General features: G+C 27.9%; 1 protein-coding gene across 9 annotated transcripts in view; it reads right to left on the reverse strand.

The window, feature by feature from the left end:
* p120ctn (adherens junction protein p120) overlaps nucleotides 1-13269 on the reverse strand; it is a 246965-nt gene that overhangs the window by 11296 nt on the left and 222400 nt on the right. For all 9 annotated transcript variants that reach the window (XM_087155626.1, XM_087155627.1, XM_087155628.1 and 6 more), the window contains 7 exons: nucleotides 10739-11005; nucleotides 9265-9400; nucleotides 8309-8429; nucleotides 7553-7669; nucleotides 6443-6609; nucleotides 2891-3135; nucleotides 2540-2793 (listed from right to left, as the gene is read on the reverse strand). In XM_087155626.1, the coding sequence (XP_087011752.1) occupies nucleotides 2540-2793; nucleotides 2891-3135; nucleotides 6443-6609; nucleotides 7553-7669; nucleotides 8309-8429; nucleotides 9265-9400; nucleotides 10739-11005 (1307 nt within the window). The remainder of the gene's footprint in view (nucleotides 1-2539; nucleotides 2794-2890; nucleotides 3136-6442; nucleotides 6610-7552; nucleotides 7670-8308; nucleotides 8430-9264; nucleotides 9401-10738; nucleotides 11006-13269) is intronic.

Consider the following 13269-nt stretch of genomic DNA (forward strand, 5'->3'; position numbering starts at 1 on the left):
TTTTCTGCAGAAAAAAACATTTATGGCTGATTAAGGACATTTATGGCTCATTTTACTTCAGCTATAGATCAGAATGCACTCATTTTCAGTTCCAACACCTGCAAGTTTAAAGAAGGAAGACTGACAAAGATATTTAGAGAAATGAAATTTGTGTTCACTATAACCGAATTTCCAAGTTCTCAGCTGCTCACTATAAGCGTTGAAAATAACCTTATTTGAATAGGAGTACAGACGGGACCACTAAAAAAATACAGTACCTCCGAGTGTTCACCATATCCCCAGTTTCACTATAGTTTGACTTTCTTTTAAAATCATTATTATTGAATATTTTTTGAAATCTCTTTATAATTGACTTAAGTTCTTAAAAAGTCTAAGCAGAATCCACAGTTTTAGAAATATGCATTATACTGCTTTTCATGTGTCCAGATATTTATGAAAGTTTCTGTTTTATATTTATTTGAAACAACTTCATGAGAAATGAGTATCACTTATTTGATTAAAAAAAACATTCTTTTATATATGTTTTGGTATAATTGTTGATTCAATAATGAAAACATGGGATGGGGAAATTTCTGCAGTGCTTTTTGCTGCTGATGCATTAAAAACTTATGAAAGAAAACATTGTGTTTCTCAATGATTTTCGAGCTGCAATTTAAACCTTGGTAAATAGGAAACATTAATCTTCTTCTGAAAAGGTTCTGGGCAGGGCTGGTTGGTTTAAACCATGGCTAAAAGCAAACTTACTTTTTTAAATTTTTTTGATAAGTAAAATTATTTGTATTGACATAAATCAGTTTGAATAGGGTTAAATAAAAAAATATGGTTCTCTCACATTTTTTAAAATTTTGAGTTTAATTGCAAATGAGAATTCATTTATTTTAAATAAACATAAATCTGCAATTTTTAAATGGCTATGTAGAATTTAAGTTAGCACAAAAATTCTAAAATAAATTAATACGAGCAAATTTAAGATCAAATCACAAGGTCTCTTAAGAATATCCGAAATAAAATAAATCATCACTAATGCCATGCTCCAAATTAGCTAATCGTGTGGTAGTTTAAAAAAAAAATAAATTAAAGCTTCCCAAACTTTATTTTTATAAACTTGTTTAAGAGGCATAATATTTGTTACATTTATTGCATTATGCTTACCTTTATTCTGGTAAAACTATATATTTAGATTATATATTATACTATATTATATATAAAAAATAAACAAATCCATATTCAAAATATTCAAAGTACTTTTTGATTAATACAACAATATGTCAATAAGAACATTGTTATATTTATAGCTCCATTATGTTAAATTAAATCCATTGGAACTAAAATATAGCTTTAGTATTATATGTGTTTATATTTATGCCGCCCATTTATTAATGTTATTCCTTTATATCATAAAATTTATTTTAAATACTTTTTTAATTGGAAAAATACACTGTCTTGCCCCCCCCCCACCAGTTTTTTTTAAATCCTGGTACCATGCAAAGAAGCTATTAGCAATCTTAATGAAAATGGAAAAATTATTGTAAGCAAATGAATCCAGAAACAAGGAAGCTGGTTCAATAGTTAAATCAACTCTGTGCTTGCCACAAAACCACTCTTCTTGCCCCATAAGAAATTATAAATCACTAATTATTATAGTAGTATAGCAGCAGGAAAAAGTTCAGAGTGCCTTATACAAAATAAAGATTTTTTAGTTTCACATTGTTCTGTTACGATAAATTCTGAAACAAATTAACATTAATTACACCAAATTATTATCCAATTTACATCATATGAAATTATATTGCTTTTAAACTTCCATCTAATGGCATGAACATAGCTGCCAACTTGGATAGGAAAAAATGTAGTAAATTTTACGAAATATAAATTTCATAATTGTTTCATAATGTACTAAATATTTTAAACATAGGGAATTTCAGGGATTTTTATAGTCATCAAAAAAGAAAAATTGCAATATTTTCCAAATAAACTGAACATTTTGAAACAGTTATTATCAAAGTATTGAACTAATTTCTATAAATAAGCTTTGCTTCATTATGTATTAGTAATATTTATTTAAATAATGTGTACAAGCAATAATGTGTAGAAAAATTCTATTTCAATAGGGAACTTTTTTTTATGAAAGTTACTCAATTTTAGGGAATTTTCTAAAATGTACAAAAACCAGGAGGATTTTAATTAAAGCAGCAGACCAGGAGAAACTGGCAAAATCCAGTAGTCTACTGGAAAATGCAGTAGAGTTGACAGCTATGCATGAATGAAAAGTCGGACACTGCGACATTATAAATGTCCAAATATTGAATATAAAGAAGGAAGAACAAGAAATGGTTACTTCTTCACAGTTTTGTACTTCCAAAAACAGTAGGCAAAATAAAGAGATAAAACAAGATATATAACAAAGCTAACTATTTACACATGTGCAAAATATCACATTAATGAATCATGTGAAATCAGGTCAAATAAATAAAAAGAAATTTTTACATTTTATTATACATAAAAATATTTTAGAAAAAAGGTTGTTAACTGTACTTACTTCCCAATAACAAGCAGCAAGATTCATAATTGCACCGGCAGCTGCCTCTAATGTTTCAGGATTTGAACACTCAGTTAAAAGGGAAATATATAGCTGTGCAACTTCTGGCTGCCACAGTAGAGCAAAACCACTAGCTGGATCAGACTCGCTAATAGGATTTTTTGTTAGAGGAACAGCTTCTCTTCTTTCTTTTTCTGTAGCATCTTTTTTCTTTTTGTTTGTACCACCGAAGCATCCTAAATGATCTCCAACAGCTACATTAAAATAAAAATATTGATTTAATTCAAATCATACACTTTCTTTTTATCCTCTCTAAAAAAAAAACTTAACAAAAGGATAATAAAAATATACCTTTCAAGGGAGCACTAGCACGAGACTGCATACTTGTGGGGTAAAGGTGCTTGTCATAATCAGGATCTTCTATTTCTTGTAGTCGATAAGACAGATTTCTCAGCACACATACACAATTCTCTACACAATTTGTATCTATGTCATTTTTGCCAATAGCTGATCTCACTAGGTATACCATAGCTTCGATCAAGCCTTCACAGGACCGCAGCTTTTTTCTTGCATACTCACCAGCAGAACTGACATTACTATAACAAACAAAGAGAAAATAAATTTGACGATAACAAGAATTGAACAATTTTAACAAGTCAAAGATATATAACAGTTTTGAACCAGAAAAAGAACACAAATAGCACCAACCTTTAGTTTTACACTTTTGCGATCATTAAATTTTTAATATCAATTTTTTGAAATAAAATTTAATTCATATAAAATTTGTTGCTGCATATGCTTAAAATATTAGATAAGTGAAGGGCCCCTATACTTGTACTGAATTGAACTCGTTTGAAGTTTAAATTTTTTTCATAAAATAATTCCAGAGAACTGAAATTTCGTAAGATCACAAATGGGTTATTCTCACAAAAAGGTGATTTTTTAAGTCCCTTAGTAATAAATATTAGGAAATATTTCTTAATATTTTTCTTCATCATTTTTCGAAAAGTTCTAACTAACGAATCATATGCATTTCTGCTAAATGTATTTAATATTTCATTATTTTTTAATAAACAAAACTTCAAAATCCCTTCCGTGGACGTCCCTATGCCTGTGACACAAAATAATTTTTAATGGCTATTAAACAATTTAAATGTTATTTTAATGATTTTTGTAGTTTTACCTAGTTAAATGTTTATAGTAACTTTTTATTTAATATTTTTTTCAAAAAAAATTTATTTTTATAAAATAAATGACTAGTAAACTTTGTCCATCAAAAATGAAATCTCTCTCCATGGACAATTAATATAGTTCGGTAAATATGCAATAAAGGACAGCATATGTGAAATCCCTATAAGACAGCTGCTGGGAAAGGTAACCATTCCATTTTCTAATGTTAACTATCAGTTCTATCAGTTGTTTTTGTTCACTTTGGTGTCAGTTTTGGATTGTTGTGTTCAACAGGGGTTTGGCAAAGTTCTCACCGTATACTCCGTGGGCATCATAAGGAAGGTAAGAGAAAATAATTTTATTTTTGATAGATGAATTTTAGATTGCAAAAATAGTATATTTAATAAAAAGGACTTCCCCCTTTTTTGTAACTTTAAAATTAAAAATCAGTAAAAAATTCAAGAACTAGTTTTTGTCTCCTCCGTGGACATAAAAAGTCCACGGAGGAGAAGACACAGTCAATGGAAGAGACAATGTATTAGATAACCATAATACAATTTTAATAATTAAAAAACTATTTTCTTTTAATTGATATTTTTTAAAATTGAACAAATGTGTTAATTTTTTTGTATTCTTAAAGAAAATCAATTAAGTTTAACTTTTTTTATCGGAGAAGTAAATATTGGCAATTTTTCTAAATAATTTCAGTGATATTTAACATTTTTTTCTCTTCAAATTTTAGGAAAAAAATGTAAAACCAAAATGTAAAAAAAGAAAGCAATCAAATGTTCAAATGCAAAAGAGAAGGGAACAGAAGAAACTTAGTATGAGACAAGCTAGATAGAAATTAAAAGAAAACCCTATATTGTCTGAAGAAAGTAAAAAAAGAGCAAGAAACTTTAAAATCTGTATCAGAAAAAGATTTAACAGAAAAATCGTGATTAAATGTACTTGAATTTCCAGAAATTGATAGAACAAGCCGTTTGTGCCCAGGGAAAAAAGAAGCAATAACAAGAAAAGAGAAAAAACAAAAATGTTATTTGGATGACAGTATGTTTACTTTCATTGCATATAATGTTCATAAAAGAGTACCCTCAACACTCAACTTTCATGTGGAGTCTGAATTTTTATTTCAATAGTCTTTACACTTTAATTTATTAATATTCAGTAAGAGTTACTTAAAAAATTGTACACCTAGGTTCAAAACGGATGTTTCCTTTCATAGCAGCATGATTAATTGGAAGTAGCTCTATCTCTAATAATGAAATATTTTATTATTTACTTATTAATGTTAAACTCATATCAGTTGTACCCAATAATTAATGAATTAGTCTTCATTGACATTTTATATTTTATAACATAAAATGTCTCCTCCGTTGACTATTACATCATCGTGGACAAGGCAGAATTTAAAATATTTTAAATCTTCTAAAAAATAAAATAGAAAACTTGACCATTATTATAAGGACATATAACAAAAATAAATAAAGGCATTTATGTAATTTTTATCACTTTTTTAATTACTTTAATTTAAGAAAATTTTTTAGTCTATTTATATCTTTTCAGTGAGAATGACCTAAATACATTAGGAAAACTTTAATATTATACGCAATTAAGAGACGGTCATGTAGATCAAACTTCACAAAATTTAGAAATTTTAATAAATTTTATGTTTATTCAAAAAGGAAGATGAAAGTAACTTAGTGCTGAGGCTCTGTTATCAACTGTCTGATAGATAAAAAACTTTATTAGTGAACAATTCTGAAGTTCCAGAATTGCGATACTGATCTACAAATTAAACAATGCACCAAAACCATCGGCTTCCCAACGACATGTCCGTCATAGGCAGGCGTCATAAGCAAAGAAAACAGTGTAGAAAGGAAACAAAAGTCTTTTAGGAAAAAAAAAACGTTAATATGTAGTTTGTCATTCGAAATGTCTGAAAGTTTGAGAATTTTTGCTAGATTCCAGAGGGAGATGCAAATAGAAATCTAGAGTCAACCAATGGTTTGTCGTTAATTTATTGTTCTCTACTACTGTTTTTAAAGCATCATTCTTATAATGTGAAGACAGAATAGTTTTGAATGATTCACGAATCTTCAGAAATGCTAACATAGAAGAAAATCTCAATAGTATACAAAGTGATTGTCTGCTTGACAATTAATTTTAATATTATTTAGCGCAACCACAAACAAAAGCGTGAAATACTGCATTTGCAAGAATTGATAGAGCTAAAAATTTCCAGACTGGTCTCGGGAGTAAAGTTACACTTTGCCCGGACAATTCCCTGACTTTTCTCGAATCTTATTTTCCCGGTGCACATGAACCCAGTTTGTTCTATTTAACATTATCTGACTTATCAGGTTTGTTAGAGGAGTTTTTATGTTTCAAATATATATAAAAATTCAGTTTTTTTTAAATTGAAATAAAATCACAACCCCTAATAATTCCAGGCTACCCTATGAGAACCTTGTTTTAACTTCGCTTACTACGGGCAATATTTATAAGGAAAATAGAGTAATATACAATATAAGGCACTCTAAATACAAATAAGCAAGCTATTCTTCAAATAAATCTGATGAAAAAGTTGAGAATCGTAGGTTCATTTAATCAAGCCCTCTGTTTAAATGGCATGTAGAGGGCATAAAATTATGCCCTCTGTTTAAATACATATACGACACTTCATATAGAAATTAAGAATTGCTAATAAAATTTCAAGAAAAGCCATATTACCGTAACACTCCACTAGCATTTCTGAAAACTGTTGACCAGTAAATCTCATTAGGCTTGATTTCATGTAAAAATATATTTGGAATATTTCTATCATATCCCGACTGAGGAATAATAACATGGTTCACTAGCACATTCAAGGCATCATCAATAATAGGACGTTTCAAATCCTAATATAGAATATGAACAAAAAATAATAAATTAAATTTAAAATGATACATTACAAATTAAAGAAATAGCAAGGTAAAAAAAAATTAAACATTTAAAAATGCAAAAATGAGACCATATTGCTATATTGATAATAAATCATTGGGTGATACTTTGAGGATTCATAACCAAAGAAATATTTAAAATTTAAACTAGCAAACTGGAGAGTTTTACTAGTTTAATTTGGGCTGGCAGAGAAGGCTCTAGGGATGACTCTTGATAACATTACAACAGAATAAAACATCAATATACTAGTAAAAGAAATGTGTTTGAAAAAACAAATGTTTATAAGTAAAAAATGAACAGTTTTAAAATATGACTTTTATACTGTAATATATCTGGTTAATCCTGGTATGCATAACATGTAAATTGGGTATGCATAATTTCAACGAGGTTAATACATGAAAACCAAAATGGTTAGCTCAATGGTCACAAACCAATACTGTGGGAGAAAAGTAGTCAAGCTTCCCCTGAATTCTTATATATCTTACTTCCTAATGCATTTAGAGCCTCAAAATCTTAGAAAGATAGATAAGGTTTCGTTTGATAAAATCTCATCAACTTGGTGAAGTTTTCACTGTCAATAAGAATGAATTTTTATTTTTGCACGCCTGTCAATTCGTTACGTTAAAAAAATATTATGTTGCCATTCCAAAATGCAAATTTGAGAAAATGGCGAGCAGTAAAGAAAAATTAACTGCAGATTGGTTACCTTTAGTTAAAAATATACAAGAAACGCATATTCGGACATTTTTCATGTTACACAGTATCATAAAACATAAATATATATAAACAAAAAAAATTTTTTTAAACTACTACACAATTTATTAAAAAAATTATTAGTAATATTTAAAATTATAATGATATCAAAACAAAATTCTTCAATGGAAAAAGAAAAAAACTTACTTCACAAGAAGATAAATTCCATAAAATTCCGGTGACTAGTTCCCTAATTTCATTATCTGGTGTTTTTCTTAGTAAACGAACCAGAGCAGGAATTCCGTCAGCATTTTTGATTGCCCGCTAAAAAGAAATAAAACCCTCACAAATAACAAAACAGATATGATTACAAATTAAAAAATAGCTGATTCATTGTATCATTCTAATACCTCGCCTTAAAACTATCAGCTCATATTTGATTCATTAACAAATCTTCATTAGGAAGAGATTAGGAAATTTAAAACATTTTAAAATAAAATAACTACAGATAAAATCTCAAAACTAGTCAATTGTTAAAAATGGTATTTCTTTAATAAAATAGAGCAAGGATTTCTACCAAGATATTTTTCATTGAAAACATATAGTCACTGAACATATATGAAAAATGTTAAAAATCTTTTCAAATCTAATAATGCCAAATGCATTTGATCATATATAATTCTATATTTAAACTATTTTATTGTACTCAAGTTTATGTAATTGTCATAAACACAAGTATTTAAAAGAATTGACAGCTGAGTGTTTTATTTGTTTTCAGACTTTTATATATTATATATTGATAGCTCATATGAAGCAATAAAAATAGTACAATAATTATTATTATCTGAAAATTTAAAGTTTTGCGAAAGTTAGTCAGTATTGAGTAATATTATAAGAATATCATTCATGATAAAAATCCTTTACTAAACAAGTACAAATTATTGAGACAAGTTTCTTCTTTACTTTATTCTCATCATTCTGTCTTCCATAAGAAATATTCCTCAAAGCCCCACAAGCATTCCTTTGAATTTCTGGTATATCTTGATTAAATAATTCTATCAATGGCGGAATAGCCCCAAGAGCTCTAGAAAAGAAAAGAAAACACATTTAATCAGGGCAGATTTCTGAAATATAGTCTCTACTATACATTTTCCAATGCATATAACTACCTCAGAAAAATAACTAATAAATTAACCAAAGTTCCTAGATTTTTCTAAGGAAAGATGGATTTGCTATAATACATCAAGTACTTTTTTTGTGATGGATAATAAACCAGCATAAAATATTATATTTTTATTAGATCAAATACTGCTAAAAATAGATTAAACTTATAAATAGAATACATAATAGAAATTAAAATTTTTTAAAACAAAATTTGATATAATTTCATAGATTATGGGGGGTTGAGGTATAAACTATGTGCTTTGCAAACTATTTATAGAACAGTAGACAGTTAAAAATTAAAAGCTTTCAAAATTTTTGATAATTTTGTCAACAGTTTAACAGCCTTACCTAGAGAGAACTAGAAAAGAGTGGTGTTTCTTATCAATTTGTGAATTATTTACAAGTAATCGTGTGGAAAACAACTTGAAATCAAATTTACATTTAAAAAAAAAAATTAGCTAACATTAGAAGAAATTTTCCCAAAACACAAAAGTTGGAAGACTTGCAAGTCTAAACTTATAATTTAAAATATTACTTGTGGTAATAGAAAAAATGTCTACTTCTATGTCCACTTTTTAATGAAATAAGCTCAGTCAAAATTTTTTTAGCAGTAATCTAACCATGCATTCAATAATGAAATTTTTCCTAAATACAGATTTAATAACAGGAAAACAATAATAATAATTATTAATTTCATGTTTCTCACAAAGTAATAATTACAGAGTAAAGACAAAAAGAAAACAAATTGTAATTACCGGGCTTTCTGTTTCATGTTGTCATTCATGTAACACAAGTGTTGGAGATAAGCAGCGGCGTTTGCTCGAACAATGTTATTAGGATGAGATAGAAATTCTATGACCTCATGAACATCTGGATCTCGGAATCGAACATCTAAATTAAAAGATTTTATAAGTATATTAATTTAAACAGTTTATAATTATGCAATTTAATCACTACTAAGCTAAGTTTTTTTTTTTAAATCGATAGCTTAAGTATTGCAAAAAAACAATCAGAAGTCTAATCTCTCTGAGGCAATGGCAATAATCTTCAATCCCCTTAACTTTTAGAAATATTTAAACACTGACATAGACAACTCCACAACAACATTTAAGGTAAAAATATTTTTTTCATAAATGCCAACTAATGAAATCTTAATGAAAGTTGGATAGAAATCCTGTCAAACATTAAAGCATGAGGTTTGAGGAGTTTAAAGAAATTTTGAACTAACATAATTCATTATGAGGTTATAAGTTTAGCAGCTTGAAATGATACATTAAAAACTAAAAGCTGATCAGTCAAGTAACATGTCAAGAAAAATTCAAACTCTAACATCCACATACAAATTTTGAAAAAAAAAAAATTTTCTTTAAAAAAAAAACTTAAAATTAATTTTTTATAAAACTTTTAGAGAGTTTAAGTAATGACACCATCATAGTGGCTTAGATGTGTAGCACCCAACTCCAAGACCGGTTCATGGATCAAATGGCAACGGGCCGTCAAAGCAACATTAAATTATTTCCATTTTATTTACCATGGTGCATTTCGCTCGTGTTTGTTACTCTTTCTATGGATGAGAGATAAAAGGAAAGCTAAGAGTCTCCAAAAGCCGCACCAATATCGGCATGCAACTTTATTTTGTTTCAGAGAACTGTTTAAAATACATTAAATGAAATCAAAACAATCTAATATATAGGCAATCAATGCTTGCCCCCCTTCAACGGGCTGCAGTAAAATTATCAAACATTAACCAGTCTACGGTGATAAAAATGTTAGGGAGCACTGATTTAGATCATATTCTCAAATTAGTTGAGTTTCTTAAATACAAGATAAACGATGTCTACAGACTTGACCATCATTTCTACTGACACATATTTGCTTTTAGCTGTTGGGAAGTGAATGAAACTTGTTTTATCTCCCAGCTCAAAGCCACAGTTAAAATTAGTTTTTAGCTAGTCGGTAAGAGGTCAAAATTTTGAACAAAGATTTCTACTTGTATCAGTTTGAAAAATGAACTCTGAACTGCAGTGGACAAAATTTTAATTGATGACAAATTCTATTTGGTTATCATTTCAGCGTGTTGTGGTCAGGACATGATTGAAACTTGTATTGTCCCCTAGTCCAAAGCTCCAGTTAAAAAACGAGTGTTCTTGTTAGACAGAAAGTATAATATGAGGAAGAAAATCTACTATAAAATTTATGTAGTTAATTTATTTGAAATTAAATTATTACCACTGCTTTGATTATCTACAGGTGTATAATCAAGATGAGGATGCCTTGATGGTACAGCATGTATACTCTCTCCAGCAACAAGGGGAATATTTTCTTCTTCATACCCAGACCTAGGTTTTGTAACACCATATGTTGATGCTGATAGCTGACTTTGTGGATGCTCATCAAAGCTTGGCCGTCGGTCTAAGTAACCTTGAGGAAGAGCTGGATCATATTGGTGGTAACCAGGGGAAGTAGCTGGAATGGTTGCTGAGTAGCCATAAGTACCTTAAATTATATTTCATTGAATAATATTCACTAAAATTTGCAACCAAAAATTAAGAAATCTTTTGTAAAACTAGAATATATATATTTTTTAGTTCTAATTAATATTTTCTACAAAAACTTTTATAATTTATGACTAGGCTTGCTTTTAAAGTTCTTTTTTCGCCTCAAAAATTGGAAATTCTTTTCAAAATGCCACGCAAAAATTGTTTAAAATTTGAGATTTATTTTATTATATATAAACTTTTTAAAAGAGTTATTTATTAATACCAAACGTGTACTGGCAGAAGTTTCAAAACTGACAATAATTGTTCGATCTATTTAGAAATAATCATAATATAATGACGCTAAAAATAATTATCCTTGGTGGTAACAAGATGGGTTGTAGTCAGTAGTAATTAATTGACACCAATACCTCCTTCTCCCTCATATTTAACAGGAATAAGAAAGAAAAAGGATTACAAAAGAAAATGAAAAGTTTACCCCTTTACAGAAATTCCTAGAAATCAGAAAGTAAGTAAGTTTACACAGGTTATATCCAGGGTTGGGTTTTGACGTCAAAAAGTGGTTTTTGACATGACAAGGGTATAATACTGGTTTAAACCGTCAAAAACTGAAGTTTGCCAAGAAAATATATAAACTTCAAAACTACCAACAGTTGCCATGCATTATATTGAAATTTAATTATACTATAGGTAATCAGCAGGTTTTAAAATATTTTTTAATTAAAATTAAGGTAAAATAACAGATTTAAAATCTCAGAAATTTATATTCAAATGCATGTGCACAAAATATTGCACAAAAATTGTTGAAATATTTATATTTAAAAATTTTTTTTTTTTTTTGATACTTAAGAAAATTAAAAGTTTATTACTATGCATTTTTGACATATAAGGAACATATAACTAATATTTATAAGGAACTTACAAGTTATGTTGTATAAATACAAACTTGATACAAGTGTATAAAATTTTTTTTTTAATGTTTTACCGAATATCTTTATTATCCAGTATGTTAATTTGAATTTAAAAGTAGTTATATTTATGAATAATGATAAATATAATTCATATTGTTTATTATATTTATTTATAATTATTACACTTATCATTTTAAAACAATTTTTTATCTCTTAATTTTTTTCTCTCCACTTGTATTAAGAATACAAATAATGCATATCTTGAAAGCAAGAAGTAATTATTCAACAGCTGAATATTTAGATATTCAACAAAACTATATCATATTCAGCAAAATTAAATTCACAAGTATTTGGATAAACTAAATTTTCAGCATACTAAATGAATAGGCTTAATATACTGTAAATGGATACTAACTACTCTGTGTATTTAACATAAAGCACTTAAATTTGTATCGTCTTATGTTAAAAAGATTATTAAGAAGATTTAAAAGAATATTAAAAAGATTTTTCTTTAAAAGAAGATGTCTAATGTACAAAACTGCTAATGTTGTATCTTTAAAAATGTCTAATTTTTAGTATAATCTATACTATACACTAAATTTGGTTATAAATAAATTTCTTAATAATATCACTGCAAATTTTCAATAACACATGAAAATGAATACATAATATTACAAAAGATGTAAGTTTTCAAAAGTACAAGATTTTGGTTACTATTCAAAATATAAGTGTTTCTTCAAAATTTTAAATTTATTTTTTCTAGAACATTTAGAAACACTATCCTTTATAAAAAATATATAAATTTTATGTATTAATTAAATTTCACATATGAATATAGGTTTTTGACATATTTGACAGTGAGGTTTGTGACGTGACGGTTTAAATTGTCAAAAACTGTCACATGTCAAAAACCTGCCAACCCTGGTTATATCAGTAGGCAGAGAAGGCCTTTGTATTGAAAAACATGTGGAAATACTTATTAACAATAGAATTATTCAGAGTGGCTCTTTTATATAACAGGGAAGTGTCTCGTGAATTTCATTTCTTCTAAAATTGCATCTCTCAAAGTTGATCTGATTTTATTTTAAAGTTAAGCTAATGCATGTTCTCTCTACGAAAAAGAAGCTTTGAAGTAAGAAAGAATCTTCTGTTTTGGACCACTAGCAAAGCACCAGTTGATTTTTCGCAAAAAGAAAGCTGTGAAAAACACTTAAAAAGTAAACTTCACCAAAAGAATAAGGACAATCAACCTAATACTTCTCATTGAAAAAAAGTTGTTTGAAAAAAAAAAAAAAAACCTCTAAGAGCAACAGTGGTGCAGCAAATATTCCACTGCACAAGCTAGATAATC

Source organism: Parasteatoda tepidariorum, chromosome 12 (assembly GCF_982258835.1).
Source record: "Parasteatoda tepidariorum strain Cologne lab strain chromosome 12, Ptep-v5.0, whole genome shotgun sequence".
NCBI classification, from domain to species: domain Eukaryota; kingdom Metazoa; phylum Arthropoda; class Arachnida; order Araneae; family Theridiidae; genus Parasteatoda; species Parasteatoda tepidariorum.